Genomic DNA, 25,302 nt, shown 5'->3' on the forward strand with positions numbered 1-25,302 from the left:
AAACATTAGCATACAAAGACATTTTAGTAAATTTTGCTCTTTTCACCTTGTGGGGAAGACCCTGTTCCATCATCATTGTGCCCATGTGCTCAAAATCAGCTCCATAAAGACATAGTTTAATGAGTTTGGTGTAAAAGAACTTGGGTGGCCTGTATGGAGCTCTGACTCAAACCCCTTTGAATACCTTTGGGATGAATTGGAATGTGAACCAGGTCTTCTTTCATTAGTAACTGATCTCACAAATGCTTTTTTTGCTGAAAGAGCACAAATTCTCACAAACACATTGGGATTGATTTACTAAAACTGGAGAGTGCAAAATCTGGTGCAGCGTTGCATAGAAATCAGCTTCCAGTTTTTTTTGTCAACGCTTAATTGAACAAGCTGAAGTTGGAAGCTGATTGGCTGCCATGCACAGCTGCACCAGATTTTGCACTTTCCAGATTTTGTAACTCAAGCCCATTGTCTTGTGCAAAGCCTTCCCAGTAGAATGGAGACTGTTATAGCCTCAAAGGGAAGACAACATAAACCTTATTTATCTGACTTGATAGTTCATTCCTGAATTTTAAATAGACCTTTTGTAATCATTATTTATGGACACAGCAAATTCTGCAGAAACCCCAGCTTTATTGATCGCTAATGTACAGGGATTAAATGTTTTTGACCCTAGAATATAATCTTATGCATGCAGCATTCATAAGCAGAGGAGGGGAGAGGCTCTTCCATCATGTCATATCCTAGGGCAGTTGATTAAATCAGTGTAAAATGGTGGATTTTACAACACCAAGAAATATGATATGTCTGTGTACAGTAAGAAAACATATTGAACATACAAACAGCAGGTAGGATGCCTATGGCATTGTTCAAGTCGTAAATCACAACATATGTGAGTTTAGAATTAATTGGTAACCAAAGAAAATCTGGCATTAGCTGATGTTATTTTCAAGAAAAAGAAAAAAAAATATCTAAAATCTCTATAAAGTACAGTCAGGTTGCAGTCCGATGTTAGGAAATTGCTGCTTAAGATGTTGTTTTTTTTAATTGCTTTTATTTCATATATAAGGTAAGTTGACAGAATAATAAAAACGGCTGCTGCCCTATAGTGTTGATGTTGCTTTTTTTTTTTTATTAAGGCAGTGCCAGATCTGTCATGGACGATTCTTTACATGGTTTCCAAATAGTTAGCTGGTAGCATGCCAGTCTGGCCAGTTCTCTGAACTGTCCCGTACATCCATCCTTCATCTATGGTCTGAACGTTCACAATGGTGTCTCCATCCTTGAAAGAGACTTCATCATCATCTGCTGCCCGATAGTCATACATGGCTCTGAACGTTTTCTGAAATAAAGCAATTATATGTTTAATTTCATACAAAACAGATTGTTGTGTCTATTTTTTGTATTTATGCTAAATCTCCATTGTCTTGAAGAGCTTCAGGCACCACTGTTATCCAACGATTTCAGGTTTGTGAAACAGAATCCCCCCCTCCCCCCCTTTGGTGAGATGTTGTCCTTCCTGCTCCAACACCACTGTGTTCTGTTGTTTTGCAGGAAGTGTTGGATAACAGGGTACCTATGGGTCTTCCAGACTGCAGCCCATTTGCTTCTTAAAAAGGGAACTGCCATAGTAGTGTTTTTAGCAGCGAGTGCTGCCAGAGCTGGCGAGGGAGCAACAATTATAGAGCAGATGCTTTTTCTCCCTGTATGTTCTAGGGATCTTGCCACTGACATATTCTTGTCAGTGTCAGGATCGCCAGTGTGACATTACAGATGGACTACCATAAACCTATAAGGCTAAAGGAGAGAAAGAAAAGAGATAAGCTGGCAAATATGCCATGGTGTGTATCATCAAGTCTTTCCACCAGTCTGAGAACCAGCAGAATTGAAATTTTGGGCAAAATGCATGTAAACGATATGATCAGTCATTATTACTTACTCCAGTTGTGGATGGGTGTGATGGCACGGAGGAGGCAGTTGTTTGTTGAGTTGCTACAGAAGAAGACCTTTGTTGTGGAAGCTCAGTAGTTTTTGCTTGCTTGTATCCTACAATATAAAAAAACTTGAACTTAGAACTAGGAAATCCTGAGCATTTGCCGTAAGCCTTAGTTTGCTGCTAAAAGCTGTTATGAAGTGCTAGATGCTAAAGAGGCTTGCTGGGTAGCTTAGTAGTAGTTCTTGTGGAATTTGTTCTTACCTTGGTAAAACAGTATTTGTGTACTTTCCTTGTGGCCTATAAGTATTTTGGAACAACAACGATAGTGGTAAGTGCTGAACTATGGCACTATAACTATGAACTTGATGTGGTCAATAGGTTTCACTATACCTGTTACAGTGGTGGTAAACAGACCTCCATTGCTATAGTAGGAATGGTGTTGGTCAGCAGCCTCAGAAAGTTCTGACTTTTCATCCCCAGCACTCAAGCTAAGCGCACTAGCAGACCGGGAGTGCTCACGGCTTCGACGGGCTTGAACTAAATGAAAAAATATTTATTACCATCAATGTATTATTAAAGAAAGTATATTTGTCTTATTCAGCTTTTTAAATGAAAAGTCTGAGTGTACACTTTTTGGCTACTTCTCATTAGGTAATGGAATGGTATGTGGAGTGCTTATGCAGGAGAAGCCAAGCCCTTAGCAGCACAATGGGCCCAATCAAAGGGGTATGCAGAAGAGGGTGTTCTGAAAATAAGAAAATAGAAAGTGCTCCATTGTTCCTCCTCTTATGTAAGTCCTTTTAGATTCAAAAGGCTGACATGTTCCCCCTAAAGTAGAACTGATAATAGACCATTAACATTCAAATACTGACACATCTATCCAGGGAGTAAATGAGCTTTAAAAGAAGCCCTCACTGACATCCATAGCTACAGGCATTGCAGAGTACTTCATTCTCAACAATTACAAAAGAAAAATGTTCAGCCTGCCAGCCTTTTAATCACACATGTAAACAGAAAGATGCAAAAAAAGAGAGGAGAGCAAAGTGCTGTTACTGGAATTAAACACCCATTCACTGCTTCTCTTGTGAACTTTGAGAACTAATTGCTCTATAATGCATGTAGCCAGAGGTCATTGAAAGCTTTTACAAATGTAACTCTATCACTAAATTGAAAAAAAAGTCACAAAGCATTAACTTCAAAAGAAGAGTTTTTTTCCCTCCTGTTTTCATCTGGTGATCTGGCCAGTAACACACTTCCTGTATTACTGTCTCCACTCTGGATGAAGGAGCAACAGAGACAACTGTGGACAGCAGCATTATCGGTCTGCAATGAGGGTAGTGTTAGCTATACTGGCAGATTTAGATACACTAAACAGGTTGAAGTTAAACTCTAGCTCAAACTCTTTTTAAGTTATGGTAAAAATTATTTTCTTTTGGGATAAATATTTTACATAAATAAATAAAAGCTGACCAACAAACAATACAACAGACTTAAGCCGGCCATACTTGGATCAAAATCAAGTGATTTTCTTTCCTTCCACTCGTGTGGAAGGAAAGAAAATCAAGTCATCTATGGGCTGCTTAACTGGCTGGATCACCAGGCGAAAATAAAAGAAAAAAAGCCTAAAAAAGAAAACTAATGCAGCCACCACATCTAAGAATTGGTAAGCTGCAAAATAATGTTTGCTTTTTGGGTTTAATACCACTTTCAATACATTTAATATGATCATTGTCATATTGAAATGTGTTGGGCTTCACCTTGTGTTTCACACATACATATATATTTTATAGAAATTGGTATTTTTGTCTTTTAAATTAGTTGGGTTTTTTCTCTTAACCCCTTGGCGCCGGTGCTTCCCAGCCCTTTAAGGGTTTCAGAAGGCAGGGCGGGTTTTAGGGTCATGTGACCACCGTGATTCGCCGTTACAGCGGTCACATGATCGGGAAAGTTCTGGACATGCGTGCTGGGAGTGTGCAGGGTGCGCGCTCTCAGCACATATGTTTTTCTTAATTGCACGCAAATGTGCGGCCGCTCGGCGTCTAAGCCCAGACTCTGGGAGGCCACACATTTGCGTGCGGCCGGCCTGAAGAGGTTAATGTAACCTAAAATTTGATTATATTTCTCATTTTGTAACTCTAAGTCTTTTTCTTGGGGAATAGTCAAAGTAAAGGCAGGAAGCCAACGAAGCACTGACATATAGGAAGGTACTCACCAGAAAGCATGTGTAAGCTTCTTGATTGTATGTTATCTTCAGCTGGGTCATAGTCAAAGACAGATCCAGGATTTGTACGCCACACTCTAAGATCTTTGGGGAACAGAGAAAAAAACATGAGCTGGATTGTCATTTGCATCGGAACCTGACCTAGTCTGTAATTTGTAATCTATAACCTGCAGTCTGTTATTTTATTTCACCTAAAGCACATAAATAATAACAATAAGTTGTAGAGCAATATTTTAAAAAATGGTTGCGTAATTGAAATTTAAACCCCTAAACAATTCACTGAAATTATAAATGGCTGGAGCAAGTAAAAACTGCATCAAGACATATAACCCTACATCTATTTTTTGACTAGTATCTATGAAGACCATCTAAGAAGATGGTCCCCTGACCCACCTTTTCTTCCCCACACACCTCCCTATTGGTCTGCGAACAGCTCATCACATTTCTGGTTCAATGTACTTGCATGATTTGGAGCTAGGCCAAAGTGACAATTTCCAAGATTAAATTATTTTGTTTAATGGAGTGCTTGCATTTTAATTTACCCCAAAGGGTAAGTTCCGCTTTAAGTCCTCCTTGCCCCCACCACATTTGGCAAATCATTTTTTTTTTTTTGGGGGGGTTAGGTACCCAGTTTTGACCTGTACCTGCTCCAGCTTCCACTCAGATTGCCTATGTGATTTGAACAGAAGTTTGGCCCCTCTCTCCCAAAGCTTTCTGGGACACATCACGGGTCCCAGAAGGCTTCGATACCATTCACAAAGTGGATCTTGCATGTGCAATAGGAAGCCGACTGTGAAGCCGCAAACTGTCACAGAAGGCTTCCCACACTACAGATGGTGGCATCGGGGACTCAAGGACTAGTGATGAACTAGCCCTGGTGAGAACGGGGTTGGATCCCTGGACAGATGAGTGTCCTTTTATTAAAAGTCAACAGCTACAGGATTTGTTGCTGCTGAATTTTATTTTATTTTTTTCTAGAGTGAAGAACCGCTCGCTGCCAGAGCAGTTTTTGCATTTTTTTGCACTCATGCATAAAAAATAATTTTAGGCCTGAAGATTACATAACCCCCCCAAACATGATAGGACACCCTAGGGAATAAAATAGTGGTAGTTCCAATTTTTTTAATATCACATGATATAACCGCAAAGGGTGTAGGAAACACAAAATATCAGCAAAAATACACTAAAGTTCATTTTAGGGCACACAAACCCAATAAATTACCCAATTTTTTGGTAAAATATAAAAGATGAGGTTGCATCGAGTAAACAGATACCTGACATGTCAAACCTTAAATTTGCATGCGCCAATTAAATAGGGACAAACTTTAGTATCCTATATTTTCCATAGCGGACACTTTAAAAGCCCTCTATAGGTCATCAGTTTAGTGTTACAGAGCAGGTCTGGTGCTAGAAATATTGCTCTCACTCTGGAGTGCGTGGTGATATGTAAAGTGTATTGCAATCTATGTTTTCATGCATAGGCGCCCTGACATGTGCATTTACTTTCATACGCGTATATACGTGGGGGTGGTGAGGCCTCAAAAAATTGGGGGTGGGAGGGGGGGTTGTGCTTGGGTGTAACTTTAAGCTTTTACAATTAAAAAACAATGTGTTTTACTTAATTTGTTTTTTTCATCTATGTGATGATCTTTAGGTTACAGGGTACGGGGGCCATTGCCACGGGTGTGTGGAAGCAATTGGGTCGCACTGCAGCTGCCTGAATGCTTCCATCTGACAGGCAGGAATCTGCTTGTCAGCTTTACACACAATCCCGGTGGCTGCAGCAACATGTGTAAAACCCCTGCTGCAATGTGTGATATACAGACCTGGCAGCAAAAGGGTTAAAGCTTAGCATCCTTTTTGTATTTCTTCCTGATCTGTGCTGTAATCCAGCATTAAATGAGGCCTGTACTGTGCCTTCGTGCAGGAGCTGCCTGTAGAAAAGAGTGGTCACCACTACTCTCTTCTCTTTTGTGGGGTCACTGCTTGCATTTTCGGAAGGCATCCTATACTGATGGGCCTGTTGGGACCCACTGACAGCTCTGCTCTCTGCACAGGCTAGACCATTTATAATGTAACTGCTACTTTTATATGGGAAACTGAGGTTTACAAAGGCATTTGGTGAGCACAAGGTGGAGTATAACATTTGCAGCTATTTGTGAATATATTTAAAGGAATGTTTTTGTGCCTGGAGTTTAGCTTTACTAAACCAAACCAATGTAACAATTCAAACTGAAGGGTTCTCTTTCCAGAAGAAGCTTGAAGGTGCTGGTCCTAAAATACTAAACAGAGAAACTGCAGATGTTATCAAGTACCTGTGACATCTTGATCCTGTTCACTTCTCTTGCGCTCAATTTCCACAACCTTCCTCTGGATTCCTCTGTAGTTAATGTCACTGAAGTCGATGGTGTTTCTTTTCACTCTTTCTGTTATTGGGTCTGTGACCACAGGAGTGAAACTTCCCTTCTGTTTTTCAAAATCTTCGTGGTACCTCACCTAAGGACAATAAAATATAGATAAATATCATTGGCTATCTTTCATGTAAAATATACTAATATATATCCAGCTGTAGACATAAGATGATCACCAAGTTTAGCTGTACTTGGTGGCAATCTCATATCTTGGCAGTGGCTTCCCTCCCAATGAACATATCATGGTGGAATACTCATCAAACAGGTTTAAAAATCTGGTCCTCTGTTGTTTCCCAAATAGGCTGATGCCAAGACGTGTTCCACCCGAACTCAAGGCAGATATAACTAGCATTAATTAATGAAGCTGTCTAATAATGAATACAGCATAAAATGTATTCTTTATGCAAGTAGTGTAAGTTCCTAAATTTGATTTAGTATTAGACTCTTGCAGTCTACTGTACAGTCTATACAGCAGACCTCATAGAGGGCGTGTGGGAAGCAGCAGCCAATCAGGTGTGCTGAAATGAACATGTTGATAGGAAAAGACAGGAGATTGACATCAGTGTGCTGCTTCTTCTTTCACTGTCAAGTCACAAAGTGGGGGTATGGAGAGTACCTGTAAGTTAAAGTGCAGCAGAAAAAGATCAGGCCCCCTCTCCTGCTAAACCAGGCAGTGCTGTAGTGCAGAGCTGTGTAAATTTTAGGACAGGATGCACAACAATCCTTTGGCAGGTAAAACATTGGAACTTTTTAATCCTAAAAAACTAAAATGGTCGCATGCAGTATTACCGCTGAGATATGGCGCTGAGTTTCACGAACGCGTCTCATTTCAGGTGTATCCATTACGTAGGCAGCTCTGCCTTGTATCTGCTTACGGAACTGGTCAGAATATAGAACCTGAGGGTGAAGAAACAAATAGTGATTGGACTGCACAAGTCTCATTTTTCTATCCGGATGGTAGGAGAGTTATTACAAGCAGTAGTTGTATTACTAGCAAAAACTGTAAGTAAGTAGAGCACAAGTCTCCAGGGTCAGGACACTGATATTTTTCTTACCTGATTGTCAAAAGACTGAAACTTTGACATTGTTTTTACTTATAAAATTGTTAAAGATAAGAAGTTAATTATTTAACAAATATTAGATTGGTGTAGTTTCCACATTTCTCTTTTAGCACAAGTTAATATTATAGGTTTATATTAGTCATGTTTGTAATTTAACACCAAGGTGATTGATTTAGAACATTTCTATTGTTATGGTTACTGTAGTTGTTTCCGCACCATTGTATTTTCAGGGACCTTTTAGAATGTTACCTGGCTGTATAACTAGAAACAGAAACAAAGAAGATTGACGGCATACACAGACTAGGAGGTCCATAGAATCTGCCATTTTTAACATTTCGGTCTCAGGATAGACCAGTTTCAAGCATGTTTTTGGACAATTTTGAAATGATCTATTTTCATGGCTGGATTTTCTCCCTTTACTTGTTGACACTATCATCCCTAAGACACAGTAAATAATTAGGACAGGAAGTAACTGAAAATATACCCAACAAGTATACAGTTGGCAAAAAGGGCTCTTCAGTGTAACAAAAAAAAAGTCTAAAGTAATATTCATTAATATTCTAGTTTTTACATGTTATATTTTTAATAGGAATAAAATGTTACATTTTAGTTTTTTGAAAATGTTAACTATTATTTTTATTTACTATGTTTAAGTGCAAAAATGTTATCCATCTATTAGATTAACATAGGCATACACAGCACAAATTAAACAGTATTATGTTTTAGGAATGGATGCCTTGACTGGGTTACATAAAAATACCGAGCTAATATTTTCTTGGTTGCGTTTAACACGCTCCATCTCAGGGGTTACAGGTGTTGGTGTGGCTTTTCCCAAATTTTCTTTATATGTCACCTACAGTGCACAAAGAAGCATTTATATATCAGAGTACATAGAAGCATACTATATTGCTAGTGTTATTATTTAGTCTCACATAACACTGCACATAGGAGATTGTAAGGGAAGATTCTGTTAGGGTAAAGCAATGGCAGAAATACATAGCTACAACTTGCAAAGACTTGTTTGCTACAGTATAACATTACTGTTATTATTTAATTGTCAATAATTTCATTGTTCAGAAATCATATAGGCCAGGTATAAAAGCTTTTTTTTTTTTTTTTTTTTTTTTTTTTAATATAACACAAATTTAATCTCATATGCCAACCAATCCTTCTGGTGCACTAGTTGACCCGATATTCATGTAATAACACCCTGAAAACTTTTTCAGAAAACATTTAGATTTGGAGGGAATTTGGGTTGATCTAACCTGGTACAAAAGCAAATAAAAATCAGATAAAATTAAAGTAAGCATAACTGTAAATTAAATTGCTGCCAAGGGAAAATTGAGGTGTTGTTACTGGTGTTACAGTGTAATGATTTATTTCTAAAAACGACAGCAGTCAGTTTTATATAAGCAGTTAAATCAGCATATTCTGCAGAAAGTACCATGCTAACGTTTTCTTGATTGCGTCTGACCCTCTCCAACTCTGGAGTGTCTGTAGTGGGGGTACTTTTCCCCAGACTTTCTTTGTATAAAACCTACAGGTTGTAAAGGTAGGCAGGATTAACCATTTTAAACATTTTGCATATTTTGGGTTACTCTCATATTTTTTTTGTCATCATTCTTTGACGATTCCAAAAACGAAAGAGAGAGCAAGCCTCAAACTATTATGTGTATTTAGCAGAACAAAGTAGAGCCTTAAGCAGGCCAATGGCGTATCTTTCCTCCCATCCACAATTCCATTCTTAAAAAAAAAATTGGGAGCTATATTTTAAAAATAAGGCATTGGAACACTGCTCCAATAACTATGAAAATGGTATACCAGATTAAATTAAACCAAGCCGGGAAATATTCCATGATGAGAAGAGGGTCACATTGTATCCTACAAAGACCCAGATTATGCAGACTGATATTCCAGATTACTCTCTGAATAGTTATGCTGGCAAGGATGTGAAAAGTGGTGTTTTCAACAAATTTGAAAGAAATATACGTATGCTTTGAAAAATGAGACAAACCAGGAGTCCTGTGGAAGTCATATGCATTTAGCTCTTGACAGAATTATGTTCAGTATGCAGAAATAATTCATTTTAAAATTTCTAAAATTTGAGAACTGGATTATGGACAGAAATAATTATGTCTGAAAAATATGAAATTTGGCATAATTTATAGAAAAAAAATGAAAGGTGATGAGATGCTAGATATATTATTCGAGGCTTGTTTTTTAAATCAATTTAGAGTTTAAGAACCTAAGTACATTTTCTGAATTATTAAAAAAATAACTACTTTGAAAAGATAGTTGTTCTGAACAAAAGATAGACAATATAAGATAATATATTGTTAACAGATGGCAAAAAAATAGGGAAGGATCACAAACACAAGGCATACTTCTAAATTATGTTAAAGGGAGGATTTTAACAAAGGGAGCATACAAAAAAGCATAAAAGTTGTGATTCTATTTTGGAAAGTGATGAAATATAGTTTAAAAATTTAAAAGGCATCTATGGAGTTGAAATGCATTGGGATTAGCAGAATAGCTGTTAAATGATGAAAACATACAGGGAGTAATGGAAACTATGTTCAAAGTGGGTAAGAAGGAATATTTAATTGATAATTTAAGTTAATGTTAAGTGGTAGAATTTCTGTGGGGAGTGCTGTGGTTTTAGCTAAAGTATGTTTAGTTAGTTCATTTTAAAGAAAAAAGTGCAAGTTCTGGAATTAGGAGGGATGTTGTATAGCAGATATTACAAGTCACAAATGTAATTGTCGGAGACATAGAAAAATAAGAATTTATGTTTAGGAAACAATGGACTAGGAGATAACAGAATGGAGAACTTAAAAGACTTGTGAGCAATAAGGTATAAAGTAGGGTATTGTTGAAAAATGTACAAGGCAGCTGGGGAACTGATTAAGGCAAGAAAGTTGATTTATTAAAGGCAAATAGGCTGTTCACTTTGCAAATGAGGTAGCCCTTAAATTAGTGAATGTGGTAAAAATAACCTTTGCAAAGAATACCAAATCACATACAAAGAAAATTGGCCCTAATATGTGTATGTATGAATGTGAGTTAGGGGCCTTAGATTGTACACCCCTTGAGGGTTAGGGACTGATGTGAATGTACAATATATATGTGTAAAGCGCTGCGTAAATTGACGGCGCTATATAAGTACCTGAAATAAATAAATTAATAAATAAGAAAATAAAAAGACTATTTTTGCTTGCACATGATTAGATGATGGAAGTCAGCAGAGGTTCACCTCATATGTTAAGTTAAGGGAAAATGCCCTTGAAAAGGGAAACGCCTATTTTCCTTTAGTATATCAACTCCAAGGAGACTAATGGAAAAATGTTATAAGGCTGAATTAATCTAGTTACAGTGTGTGAATAGGAATGTAATAAGGTAAATCATTCACAATTTAGGTTATTAAGGTCACAGTTAAAGTTGTTATAGTGAGGGAGTTTTAAGTGAAACTTTAGAGGGATCTTTTTAGTTTTGGCAAATACCGAGCTAATATGTTCTTGATTGCGCTTTACTCTCTCCATCTCAGGAGTCACAGGCACTGGTGTTGCTGTTCCCAGGTTTTCTTTGTACATAACCTGATGGTACAAGAAGGTACCCCAGAAATATTACTGATGTTTAAAAAACAAAACACATAGCTGTTTAGAAAGAAAATTAGCTTTGTTAAATAGTTTCTGAGCAATGACTGATACACGGAAAGGTCAGTAGAGAGCTGGTTCACATGTCAAATATCTTATTTAAAGAAACTTTGTTGCTGGGTTAAGCTTCACCTGCAAAAGAAGAGGCATTGTACTCACTTCTCTCACTGCCAGTTCTTGTGATCTCAACTGTGTTGAAGAGCTATGCCCTACCTAAAAAATCTCCACATTTGACACATTGGGAGTTTCAAAATCATACATCTCCCCATTGTGCCCTCCGATGGTTCCTTCCGCTGACCCCTGTGGCAGTATTGTGTCTTGTACTGGCATAAGGAACAATAGCTTGCAGCAGGGGACCGGGAAGTATGTCAAGTGTGAAAAATAGATTGCTGTGCAAGAAAGTGAAGATCAGTGAAACAGGTGTAGGGACAAGCAAGTGAGAAAATGCTTATTTTGCAGGTGGTCCATTTTTCTAACCCAGCAACAGAGACATTTTAATAGACTGTTGATATAGTACAACTCAGTTACAGTAAGTAATGTAATTGTTTATTAGGATGAAGGTTTATCCATTAATTTTTTAGTCATGTTTTAGGGCTTCTTGGGAAGGTATGTTAATGTAATTATTGAGAAATTTTATGAGGTATATATGTTAATATACATTTGAATAGAAATCATCATCAGGCATTCATCAAAATGACCAGTGATGGTTATGAAGTAATTAATTTAAATGTTGTTGTTAGAGGAGGTTTAAACTGAATTCTCAGATTTGAAAATACCATGCTAATGTTCTCTTGGTTGCGTTTGACCCTCTCCATTTCTGGAGTCACAGGTGTCGGGGTGCCTTGCCCCAAGCTTTCCTTGTACAAAACCTGGAGACACAAAAAAGCACTCAAAATAGCACCAATATGTCCAATTATTCTCTAAAGACCTAAAACACTTCTATGAGGTTTGTGTGTATACTGTAGGTAGCTTGCCTGGTAAATTGGTAAATTTTGCTCACCACTGAAGGAAAATATTTAGCTAACACTGCACAAGGTCCCCAAGTGATAATGCATATAAAGCATTTAGAAGGGAGGGGTTTTTTCTAATATTTTTTTTTCCTGTCAATAGTTCTTTCAGCTTTCGATGTCTAACCATTGATGCACAAGGTTATAGGGTTCCAAGGAATCATATGTGTGATGCAGTTATATTTCTATTCGCACCTGGATTATTAACAGATTAAAAGGGACGTAAAGCAGACCTCCAGTATACACAAACCTTAAAAGGAGTCATAGGTACTTTTTAAAATTCAGTATTATTCCTGTTACCATACATTTACAAAACCTATACTGAAAGAAAAACCTGTACTGAGAGAAATGGATGCTGACCTCCTTCTAAGAATACTAAGTAGTATTTTACCTGTCTCTGGCTCTAGTATTTTCTGAGTTACTGACCTCAAACAAGCATGCAGATTAGAAAGCCAGAGTGAAGTCAGAATTTCTAATCTACATAACTGCAGTCACTGCCCCAGAAAGTATTGAAGCTGTTGGATTAGCATGAGCCAGAGACCTAGTATTTTTTAGAAAGGTCAGCACTGACAACTAGGGATGAGAAGGGTAATTTTAGCAAAACTGACCTCGGTGTGAAATTCAGCAATGCTGCTTTGCTTAGAAGATGTTTTTTTTCAGGGTAATTTAATTTATTTAATTTCATTTAGAGTACTTGTATTTTCCTTGTATGTGTGAAGGATTATTATTTGTGTATTTGTTTTATGCCACATTTTATTTCCTTTTTTATGATTTTTGCTAAAAGCTTTTAAAACACATTAAAGTTTTTATCTGTTTTTTACTGCCTTTTTTGTGAGGCTGATTAGGCGCCATTTTTTTTTAGTACAAGAACGAGTCCAGGATATATAAATGGAGTTTCCGTAATGCAGCCATTCAAAGCCTATTGCTTCTTTGAAGAGGTTGTAACCCCCCAAAAAACATCAGGACTTTCCCAATTCATTTTATAATCTGTCTGCACTTTTTTTTGTCACCTACCAATCATTCAGACTTCTGTCCTCCCAGTGTTAACAACCAATGGAGCATTGCCAAGAAAGTGCGGATGCTTTCCTTCTTATAACAAGTAAACTGTGTCTACTCACAGCTTACAGTGGAGCATAATCCCCCTCGCTGCCCACAGCACAGACAGCAACAGATCAGATGCTTAGCTGACAACTCTGTTCTGCATGGCCTAGGAGGGGGGTCTGAAAAGCTGAAGTGATGCCACTAGGATATGTGAAGTGCTGCAGCTTAGCCCAGCCCCTGACCCAGGCCGTGCTGAGCTGAGAAGACCAATAAAATATGATAAAAAAAAAGTATTTATGGTATAGTTTTTAAAGTATTTCCTTTGTACACTATTTGCTGATGGTGTACCCTAAGCTTAAAGGGGAAATTTGCTATGTTTAAAACCTCTTTCATTTCATACTTTCCCCTTTGACTTAACAAAATGGTGAAATTTTGCTCAAATCCCGCACATTTTGCTCATCCTTTTGACAGCCTGCACTCTTTTCCAGGATTGGTTTAATGTCTTACATAGTCAGTAACATATTCCAATAAAATAAACTCCCACTGTGCCTTAGAGTGTAAGACAAAGCAGAAGAATATCGTTAAAGAAAATTTAATAAAAACAAATTTAAATAGAGGTTGGCTTTTGATTTAGTTGAATATACGTTTGCCCCTTGCTGGAATGCAGTCCCTGAAGATTTCTCCATGAAGTCAAATGTAAGGGTCAAGTGATTTTCTGACTATTTTTTAAACAATTTTTTTTAACAAGCAATATAGAGACCTTCCCAATGTGAAGGAACTGCTTGGGGAGGCTACCAATGTGCATTTTATAGATTAACTGATGGTGCCAGCATTGCTATACAATTGTAAAAGAAAAAGGTCCCCACGGCAGATAACATGCTTCTAAATTAGATAATTCTTAACAGCTATATAGTATATACAGTATTAGTAACAGTATAATATATACTGGTGAAAAAAAATTAAATTACATTAAATACATCTTATATATATGTTCCTGACAATACTAGCCAGTGAATAAAATCAGATAAAATACAGTTAGGACAACCTTTAGTAATAAGGAAAGAACAATATTAAGGTGGTGGGGGGGGGGGGTAGAGGAAAACCAGTTAGTTAGTTATGTAATTAACTGTTAAGATAATTTCTGTTCATTTGCATAAGGAATGCAAACTAATATATCTACTACAGCTTAAAGACAGTGAGACATGAGAGTAGTGCTGACATTAGAAAGGGACTGAGGATATGAAGGGCTCTTTAGTAAATGGGGAGCATAAGGGACACTAGCAAACCAGGACTAAAGTATAAACATGATCAGCCACTACCGAGCTGATGTTCTTCTGTGTCTCCTTTACGCGTTTCACTTCCGGAAGGTCAGGAATTGGAGTACCTTGTCCAACACTTTCCTTGTATTTTATCTATGAAATTACACACAATGGAGAAACAAAATGATGCACATTTAGCACATAAGACATTTCCATACATGACTGCATGTATGTTCATACACAGGAGTGTGTGATGGACTATGTATGTATTACATGAAGACATCAGAATGGTATTCAGTATGGTGATGGGTTGTGCATACCTGGGATGTGATTACCTTTTGCCTCGATTTTTTCTTACTAAACCAAAAACATTGAAGCTGCTACCTGCCTGTTTTATACAGACTAGGGATGTCAATGAAAGCAAAACATATGTTTTATAATCAGTGGCATCAGTGATAATGCAGCCTGTAAACTTATAAGTAGCACGTTTATTGTATGGCCTATTAATTTACTGGTAACCATAGACATCACTGAGTAGGCAAAAGACCTAGTAAGTCTTCAGACTAGGTTATCAACAATAACACAATTATCTAGTGATGGATACACTGCCTTTTCAGTATTTTTAACCAATTTCTAGTAAACTGCTTGTGAATCAGTTCTGCTTCAACTCATAATGTGCTGGATGTCCTAGAAATTTCTCTCTGAAATTTGGATTTATCTCACTACAGTCATTAATTACACTTAAACTTTCATGACAAGTTTAAATCTGGTGGCTGAGGAAAATTGTATATTCTAGAGTGTATGTTGATACATCAGGTTTATAGTAATTACTTTCTGATCCATTGCAACAGATTAAATTACAAAAGACTTGTTTCTCTAGATGTTGAAAATTATATAAGGAGATAAGAATGGTTATATAGAGATGCCTGAACTTGCCCGTTTTATTTTCCTTAGTGCCGCAAAGCTCATATCACTCAATATGCAAATGGTGGCTTTCAGTGACAAAATTGCCCTAGGGTGGTCCCTGGATTGGGAGCTCCTAGAGTGCTCAAAGATGTAAAAACTGGCATGTGTAGTCAACTCTAGGTAACTATTTTTAACTCTTTGTCAGGTTAAAGTATAAGTGTGGCCAGGCTATTTACACTCAAGAACTAAAATATTCTAAACAAGCAAGCGTTGAAAAAAAACCTCACTGACTCTTGTAATTACACCCACTATGGAAAATTTCATCCTCGAAGTTCACTATAGGAGCAGTGACTTTGTTAATATTAGGTCTTGGCACTTTTCTTTTTTCCTCTTTACCACCAACTTGCTCTCTGCATTGATAAGCCAAGTTATCCAGAGAAAGTGGAAGAGAAACTGAAAATCTTCCTCTGGAAACTTTGAATTATTCGATAATGGCTGCAGTCACAGAGGTGATTGAGGGCTTGTTTTAAAGTTTATTTGCTGCTTGCTAAAATATGCAAGATATGCAATATGAATATCTATAGTCTGGCCACAATTCTACTTTTAATGGTTTAGACAGACTTCAAGACTGACATTCGCAGTCTGATGACTTTCATCATCATAAATGACTATTATTTTTAATGGATCCTCATTTCAGATAAACTTATTATACATTTATAAAATTTCATATACATTTATTTGTAGTAATGTACGTTTTACTCATATATAATCATATGATTAAAAATGTATAATGAAGGTGAATATCAGTTCACGATAAATATTGTTAGCATTGTTTGTGTTACTAAGTAATGTAATATTTAAATATATTAATCAATGTAAATATTATTTACACATATAGGTTTAGAATGTTATATCCTTTTGTACTTGTCAATCTTGTTTAGAGAAAGTTAATATAATGGTAGTTAAAAAGTAGACAACTTTACTATCTTAGTATGGCAGTTGTTAGATCATAAATTATTAGAAGGGGCCAGCTAGTGAGCCTTAACTATTACTATATTAAAATTATTACTGCTATATTTTTATATTATTTTTAAATTATTATTTGTACCGTGCTAATGGCATCCTGTGTTCTTTTAATTCTCTCCATCTCTGGGGTGTGCCCAATAGGTATTCCTGTTCCAACTTCATCTTTGTACAGTATCTTGTAAGTTAGAATCAAGGTTACAGGTTAATAAACAACATTTTTGGTTTTGTTGTTGGTTTAAGGCTTGAGACCGTTGAAAAGAATAGCATTAACAAATTCAACTTTTAATAGATTCAGAATTTGAAAAAATTGCAATTTTATTCTGCAAGTGCACCGTGACTGATGTTAATTTAGTTACCCTGGAAGTTGCTGGCCTCGGGTCAATCTAACTTTATACCTTATAACTATAGATAAAGAGCAGTGGTCAACATTTATTATATTGTACATGTGAAAATTGAATGCTTGACATTGACAAACACAGTGGTAAAACATGCAAAGACAATACAATACGAAAAAAGTGGGACTCCATACAGAACTTTTTTTTATAGTTTGAACAGTTCAAGAAAAGGAATATGTCCTCTGTCAGGTTTTTATTGCTTGTTTCTCCAGACCAAAATTGATCCAGAAATTGATGGAGAACGCACTCTAGAGATGGGACGAAGTCAGTATCAACGTCTCCTGCATCTTTGAAACAAACATAAGGTAAAATCTTCCTGATAGGAGTACAAACAACAATAATGACCTGATAAAGAATATAAGCATTTTATGCTTCCCAAAACTAAATATGTTTTGGTTGGAGTTCCATTTTATAATAAAAAAAGAGATCCAACACAAACAGACCGAACACAAAACATACATATAGGACTTAAGACAATTTTGATCAGACCCCAAAATGTGTCATATCACTAGAACATTGACTATGGGGATGGGTTGGTAAAGTGTTTACATACTGCAGACAGAGAAAGCAGCAGCTTATGATATAAGTGGCCATTAATGTTAGCTTGTGCTAAAGATGTCTAGGTTAGGCTACCTTTTTTTCTTTATTATGGTATTATTTGTGTTAGAACTTTTGAAAGAATCTTAAAAAAAAAAATACCGAGCTGAAATTCTTTTGATTTTCTTTAACACGCAGAATTTCTGGCGTGTCTTTAACCACTGTGACTTTTCCTTTAATTTGTTTAAGGTCACCCTGGTACTGTAGCTATAAGAAAAGAGTAGAAATTATTAAGGTTCATTTGGAAAAAACACAGTTCTAGAATATGAGAAGTGTAGGGCTGTCAATAACTTGGCTATTATAGGAAGATCAAGATCAAAATAAGAACACTGAGGTTTACAGACTTAACGTAAATCGTAATAAAGTATTCCCATTTTAGAAGAATACTTTTTTAATGAAAAAGACGAGTACATTTGAATTAACATAAATGTATCACGATTCACTTAGCACAGCCATTTGCAGTCTATTGTAGAGACAGGAAATCAACATCTGCGCACATTTTCCACAGATAGCTGACAAATAGCAAACAGATCTTAGGACTGGTAGTTTACCTGTCTTGATTATGGCGTTCCAATGATTGAAACACTGGCCAAAATTTGGACGTTAACAGGTTAGTTAAACCTTATCTCTCCACCACTCTGTAGTTTTTTCACTTACCTCTCTTCTGTACTCAGAAGTTCCTTGCTGAAGTTTGGATGGTGTAATTTCCTGATGCCCTGATCCTTAACTTTTCAGAGGCAAAGGAAGGTGGAGTCTGAAGGGCATCCTAACTGATATTACAACTATGGGCAGCTTTGTTGAGACCAATCACATAGCATACAGCTAGTCGTTTCAGGGGACCCATCTCCCTAACAGGAAATGTTGCTACTACAACAGTTAGCAGGCAGGATTTTGCCAGTGAATTAGAACTAAAAACAGTTGGTGGCTGCATGAAGAAGTGCCGCAACAATAAAGTTCAGGCACTAGCCTCAATTTTTTTTTGTTAATGCTGGAACAATTAAAAATGAGTAGACATTTTTTAATCAAGTGGTTCCACCCAAAAAAAAATAGAGGTCAAAAATTACTTCCAACTTGCTCTTTCAAGGAACTTTGGATGAAACCATCCACAAATGCAGACTGGCACATAAGTATTATCCATGCACAAATTTAAAAAATCCTTGTAAAATAATAAAAAAAAAATAATGTCAACATAATAATGCTCTGACTGCAGTTTTGGGTGGCCATGGGGACAGGAATCATTTGCTAGCTTCTTATATCTCCTGGAGCCTCCAAAGCCAGATTTCCCTGCAATAGTTTTTTACTTTATTTAACATTCTAATTGGACTAGCTTTATCATTTAGTTTATCAACCATGCCAAACTGGAATATGAGCTGTGGCAGGAGTTAGTCTAACAAAACAATTGCAAACAACAATTTTAGGAATATTCATTTTTTTCATGTTTTTTGTAATAATGTATAAATAGATTTTTATTGCATTAAGGTAAAAATATTCCGTATTATTTTAGGCAAGGTCACAGATATCACAATCTCATTGCATTAAGGGATCCTGTAGTAATCAACAAAAATGTATGCTAATGTGCAAATCACTTTTAGAAAATTTATGAGGAGAACAGAAAAAAGTACTGTAACATAAAAACTTTTTAAGCACATCAATCATAACTGTGCTTTGATCATCAATATTCAGGTCCTTCACCACCTGCCTTAACAAATTCCTAAATAAGAGAGGAGACAGCATGTGCAGACTAATGGCAGTTTTCTTTGCATAGCAAGCCTGACAATGTGTTCATCCTCTAGCGTACTCTGTAGTAAAAAAAACACATGTACAAGGTCTGGCCATTAAAAACAACGACTGTCCATCTTTAGCTCAGTGTATTTGCTCAGGATAGATCGCTGTAGACATAGCTTTAGTCAACAGTTTTACAAGTTTAAATCTGAACTTTAGTGCAAAATGAGAGCTGAGTGCTTTTCCATTTTTTCTCTCTTCTCCAATTGGTTTAAACAAACAAAATGCAGTCATGGGAGAGTTAAATGACTTACAGTGCTAAAGTTCTTCTGGTTCTCGCGGACTCTCTGCATTTCAGGTGTGTCTAGTACAGGTACATAATAGGACATGGTTCTTTCTGCCTCCTCTTTGTATTTTTTCTGCACAACATAATGTATAAAATGTAAGTATAAATAATAGTACTAAAAGCAGCAAAAAATCAGTTTAAACTGAAATGTTGTGGTATGTATATCAACAAAATATTTTTATTCCAATAGTTTAAATATATGTAGTTAAATTTTCCAAAGCAGTACTCACCCTCCCCATGCTCCAATTGCTGCCCTCTGCATCCACCTATGCTCCTGGCCACCGCACCTTTTCCAGGTTAAATGATGACTAGCATCACTCAAACCACTTCCTATGAGCCAAGGGCATCAATGACATGCCTCCTGGGGGTACACCCTCATGCTGCCTGAACTCAAAAAGATGATGCATAGAACAATGACATGTAATCATTACATAGCTGCGATCTTCACATTACTTAGGACCTGCCACTGTCTCCAAAGGAAGAAAAGGACCAGGGGAGATCATGTGACAAAACTAAATACAGCTCAAAAAAAGGGAAGAGCTAATGAAGGAGTTAGCAAGCACCTCATGGTTCTAGTAATTGTAAATTACTAAAATGGCTGAAAGATTTTCTCAAAAAGGGATGTATAGTTTTTATGTAAATAATTATCAGGGATACAGATATATATTTTATATAAATAACAAACTAATACATACTACATCAATTAAAAAAAAACTTAAACTAGAATATTAGTTAAACTTCCTTTTAGTGTAGGTTGTAAGTAAAATTCTTCCTATGAAATAATAACATACTTGTTTCTCAGAAGTTAAAACATGAATTTTAGGACAAGCTAAATAGACTTCACATGTCCCTTCTGCCAAAAAACTCTTTTCCTTTCTCTGCGCAATTTTATCTTTTGTCCACACTGCCTGTGGTGCATATGCATTGCAGTTTACACTGCTGGCATCTACAAGACGGAACCAAGTGGCAGGACAACGTAACATCAGCATGCATGCACGGGAGTTGACACCCAACAGTCAAAGAGGAAAGTTGGTGGCAAAGATAGCAATGGCAGCACAATAAGTGGCAACTGGAATTGTGGACCTTCCACCATAGAGGAAAGCAAATCCAGAGATAAGTCTGCATAATGTGCAAGGAGCTGTGCCTACTTGCACTTTATGGAAAGACCCACAGCAACACACTACAGTTTCTCTTAGAAGATATCAGATGTTATAGGGCTCAGTAATGTCCTATTAATGTGTTTGTCACTTTGAATATAAATATAGAAATCCAAATGTAATATTTAAAGTGTTCATTACATAAACAGATTCTTACTATGTGAATACATTTCATAGTTAGAATATGAGAAAAGCAAAAATATGGAATGCATTAATGATGGAATTTATACTCACATGGCTGGAAAGATTTTTGACTTGCTGAGCGTGGATAATCTCTGGTGTATCTACAACAGTTGTATAACTGGCCTTTTCCATTTCCGCAGATTGTTTGTATTTTACCTGTCGGAAAAGTAACACAGTTTTAGGCTTCCTAAAGAAAGTAAAAAAAATCTAAACAAAAAAAAGCACGGCAATAGAACTTTAGGAAGCAAATAGGATAAATAATAATTTGCTGCAGACCGCAGCGCTTACCTGACTGGCAATGTCGGTAGCATTCTTTGCTCTCTGGAAGTCTGGAGTTTCTAACCCCAGTGATAGACCTTTTCCTTTAATTTCCAGTTCCAGTGTTTTCTTATACTCTTTCTGTAAGAAAAGTCAATACATACATTTTTCAATTGATAACTTGATAAATTCTGTTCTATTCATTGTACAACATTGGTAGCAAACATTTTAAAGAGTTTTTTTTCCTATCATATTACCACTGTATAAATTACTCACCAATTACTCATTTACCAATAGCACAATGATTACAATGTTCAAAGTTAATTAAATGAGTCCATATTTATTATTCTGTAGCTTCTATAGCAGTTTTCAGTTTAAAAAGTTACCAGACATAGAACCTTTTTGGTTAAGTTATTTGTTATAACTTTTACTAATCACTTAAACATGGAACTTTAGAAAACCAGCTAAATACACAAAATAAAGGATAAGTTCACATTTTCGGGCAGAATTTCACTTTTCATAATAAATAGAAGCTTTTCCCATTGCCATCCCAATGTGCCTTTCTCTCACCTTATCCACAAGAGGTTTAAAATCTTGTCAGTTTATTAGAATTTTTGAACTGATTTTCAGATTCCATCACTTCCTGTAGATCATCTCTCAGCATTCACTTCCTGTAGACCATCTCCTAGAAGCCTTCACTTCCTTGTTGCACCACAGAAGAGGGTGTGATAGGGCGTGTTCACCACTCTGGACCACAACTCCCTCACTACAATACTACCTTCCACCCACTTTCTATACAATCTGATTGTACAATCTCCTTTAGATCTCCCATCAGCTATGTAGTACAAGGGCCTGTCTGGCTTGATACAGATTGAATGGATTGTTCAGGTGTGTCCTCCTGTTCCAAAGTTCTGGTAAATCTAATGGAAATTGTACAGAGATTGTACAATCAGATTGCATAGCGTATAGCAGGGGTGGGCAACTGTGGCCCTCCAGCTGTTGTAGAACTACAAGTCCCATGAGGCATTGCAAAACTGGAGGGCCACAGTTGCCCACCCCTGGAATATAGCCATCTTTATACAAGTACATAGGAGGGAGTGGACAGAGACACTCAGTTGTCAGGCCCCATTCACATCTCCATGTAGCGAAAACTCCCATTCCCACATGCGTTTGTTTTGGAGCTTTTTCACTCGTCACGTGTAGGGCAGCCCATTCACTTGAAGAGGCTGACCTATACGCAACAATCACCCCAAAGAATCTCCAGAACTTTTATTGGAGTGGAGCATGGTGTGTTACTATAGTTTTTGGTGAGTTTGACGCACTTGGGGTGCCTTTAACATGTAATGACAACACAAACACGATGCACATTTGCAGCGTGTTTCTGAAATGCATGGCAAAGCGTGCATTTCCTGTGCAGTTTGCCATGCATTTGGAAACACACAGATGTGAACAGAGCCTCATTGTTCTTGTGTAAACAAAACAATTTCACTTTCAGGCTCCATTCACACCTAGAGTAGAGGGAGCACATGTTTTTTGGCTTGTGTTTCCAGTGATACACATAGGGCAACCTGTTGATTTCAATGGGCTGCGTTACACATGGCAAAGTAGCATATGAGACATTTTGGTGTGGTGTGGGTTGCACAGTTTTTACTGTGTGTGAATTGTTTTTTCACATGGCAAAATTTGTGCTTGTTTCTGTGTTTGGTGTGCTGTTAATTAATTGCACTGAAAGTGCAACTAGTTAGGTGTATAAAGGTGGCCATACACTATAAAATCTGATTGTACAATCTCTGTACGATCTCCTTTAGATTTACCAAAACTATATCATAAGAGGGCACGTCATCTATCCAATCACTGTATCCAAATCAGGCAGGCCCTTGCACTACATAGTTGATGGAAGAGCTAAAGGAGATTGTACAATCAGATTGTATAGTGTATGGTGAGCTTTACAGAACCCAGGACACATTTCTCCTGTTTTCAATACTACAACTCTATCCACAATAGGCTGTTACCTGATCGCTCATCTCCTGCACACTCTGCTAAATGAACAATCTATGTAAGATGAAATTAAGATAGAAAAAAAAATGATGCCTGTGTATTTAGTGAGAATGGCGATCACTGATTAATTACAATGGAAAACTGTGTGCCTGTAGAAGTGGGTGGTAGTGATCTGCTGCAAGGGGGGAAGGCAGCCACAAGTGTGTGCTAATGAGGTCAGCTGATGAAACCCTTCCTGTGTCTTACTGGTTTTTCTCTCCTAAATCTATGTATCAACAAGTAATGAAGCTTTCTAAGAAATTCAGCAAGGGATAAGGTAAGGCCTTGTTCTCAAAATCAAAGAAAGCTTTTATTTTTCTGCAACAGAGTTACATTAATGATATATTGATACATAGGGGAGGTGGAAGTTAACATTTAAAGGCTAAGTTCACCTTTTTTTCTAACAAGCTGTTTTACCTGTCAAAGGATATGTGTTTCTGTTCATCCAGTACTGAGACTTATGCAGCTCTATTATACAGCACATCCTTGTCTGGCACCTTATTTTCTGGACATTATTTTTGCCTGCTACAGTTAAGAATCATTTACAGGTCATATCAGCATATTCTTTGTATGCACATGCGCACCACAGCACAACTGATAGGCTTCTTGTTCTACTTCTCTATATCCCAGATGAGTAATAGTGAATATAGAGCTGCAATCATTTTTGTATTTTATACCTGCCTGGAGTTAAGCTTTAAACATGTTAGAAAAGAAATATAAGAGATGCCATTGTTATATTGTTTTAGGTGTGCATGCTCCGAGCTGTCATCCTTATCCTGGTTTGACTACCTATTAAGTCACTGAACAGAGTCTGAATTCAGAAAATATTGACGCCAAACAGCATGAATGCCAAGTAACTAGCATTCCCAGTAAGAAGTCATCAATGTCAGCCTACATATTTGTTTTACCACAGGTTTTTTTTAATGCAAAACATGACCAACAGAAGTTCTACTTACTAGAATAAGTGAGAAGCCAATAAATGTAGCCAGTTAAAACCACAATTTCTTTTCCAACCCCCATCCCCCAGCAGTACATGAATCCAAAGTCCCTGCTCGAAATCCAGCACTGATATAGAAGAATTAAAGGAATACTCATACCTCATTTAAGATTTGTGTGGCATTCTTGGCTCTTAGAAGTTCTGGAGTCTCCTCCAGCACTGTCAGGCCTCGTCCTTTGATAGTGTCATCCAGATCCTTCCTGTACACTTTCTACAAGTCCAGGGATAAAAGCATAGTTAATAAACAACCAATAACAAATATGTGGAAAGATATAAAGAGAACACTGAATACAAAAAACATAAAACAACACAAGCTGCACAAAACACAGTTAAGACAGAAAACAAAAATATGCTAGAAGATACAATACATATATAATTTGGATTTGTTTTTCGGTTATTTAAAAGAAAAGTTGAATAAAAAATAAGTTCATTGTAATGTGTTGCATTAATTAGGAGATAATTATGAAGATTTAGTGGAAAGTTAATTGTTTTGAAAATGGGGTTGCTATGTAATAGCACAAAAAATAAAGACAAAGAAAAGACAAAAAAGTATCAGATAATAAACAGCAATATAAAATAGGTGGATTTAGATGGTATTAGTGTTATTATTTTTATTGATTATGGTGGTGAAATGTAGAGCAGATGCTACCTCGCTTGCTATTTTTGTAGCATATCTGACATGTAACATTGATGGCGTAACCTCCAAACCAGAAAGGTTTCTGCCCTTAATACATTCTTCCAAGTCTTTCTTATATTCTTTCTAATAGAGGCAGGAAGAAAAATATCACAAATAGTATAGCATTAACAAGATGTTTCTTAATCTTTCAGTATAGTTGGTTACATCTAACCTTTTATCAAATGTGAAATTCAGTTATTTAAAAAATATAGATATATACATGTATATATGAGTATGAGTGTTTTCATTTTATGCAAGTGCATGAGTGTATTCATTTTCTAACATGATACCAAGATGTGCCATCAATAATTTGTCTTCAATACTCTGGCTGCATTAAGTGGCTGATTTCTGATTGCTGGTTATAATTGACTTTATTGTTGACAGAGGAGAAAGGGACAGTAAAGGTGATGTCTGTAGCAAGC

The 25,302-nt window shown here is 36.7% G+C and overlaps 1 protein-coding gene across 27 annotated transcripts in view; it reads right to left on the minus strand.

The window, feature by feature from the left end:
* Window positions 1–604: 604 nt before the first annotated feature.
* Window positions 605–25,302, minus strand: part of NEB (nebulin) — a 257,274-nt gene continuing 232,576 nt past the window's right edge. For 6 of the 27 annotated variants that reach the window (XM_089659316.1, XM_089659283.1, XM_089659261.1 and 3 more), the window contains 19 exons: window positions 24,854–24,964; window positions 24,305–24,415; window positions 21,201–21,311; window positions 20,964–21,068; window positions 19,541–19,645; window positions 17,607–17,711; window positions 16,595–16,687; window positions 14,641–14,733; window positions 12,050–12,142; window positions 11,121–11,213; window positions 9,065–9,157; window positions 8,381–8,473; window positions 7,349–7,456; window positions 6,464–6,644; window positions 4,140–4,232; window positions 2,318–2,464; window positions 2,189–2,224; window positions 1,931–2,037; window positions 605–1,333 (listed from right to left, as the gene is read on the minus strand). In XM_089659316.1, the coding sequence (XP_089515442.1) occupies window positions 1,160–1,333; window positions 1,931–2,037; window positions 2,189–2,224; window positions 2,318–2,464; window positions 4,140–4,232; window positions 6,464–6,644; window positions 7,349–7,456; window positions 8,381–8,473; window positions 9,065–9,157; window positions 11,121–11,213; window positions 12,050–12,142; window positions 14,641–14,733; window positions 16,595–16,687; window positions 17,607–17,711; window positions 19,541–19,645; window positions 20,964–21,068; window positions 21,201–21,311; window positions 24,305–24,415; window positions 24,854–24,964 (2,052 nt within the window). In that variant the 3' untranslated portion in view covers window positions 605–1,159. The remainder of the gene's footprint in view (window positions 1,334–1,930; window positions 2,038–2,188; window positions 2,225–2,317; window positions 2,465–4,139; window positions 4,233–6,463; window positions 6,645–7,348; window positions 7,457–8,380; window positions 8,474–9,064; window positions 9,158–11,120; window positions 11,214–12,049; window positions 12,143–14,640; window positions 14,734–16,594; window positions 16,688–17,606; window positions 17,712–19,540; window positions 19,646–20,963; window positions 21,069–21,200; window positions 21,312–24,304; window positions 24,416–24,853; window positions 24,965–25,302) is intronic. The other 21 variants (XM_089659448.1, XM_089659440.1, XM_089659269.1 and 18 more) reach the window with 18 other exon arrangements.

The sequence above is a fragment of the Staurois parvus genome, unplaced genomic scaffold (assembly GCF_062004578.1).
Source record: "Staurois parvus isolate SC_StPar_1 unplaced genomic scaffold, SC_StPar_1.0 ptg000031l, whole genome shotgun sequence".
Classification (NCBI taxonomy): domain Eukaryota; kingdom Metazoa; phylum Chordata; class Amphibia; order Anura; family Ranidae; genus Staurois; species Staurois parvus.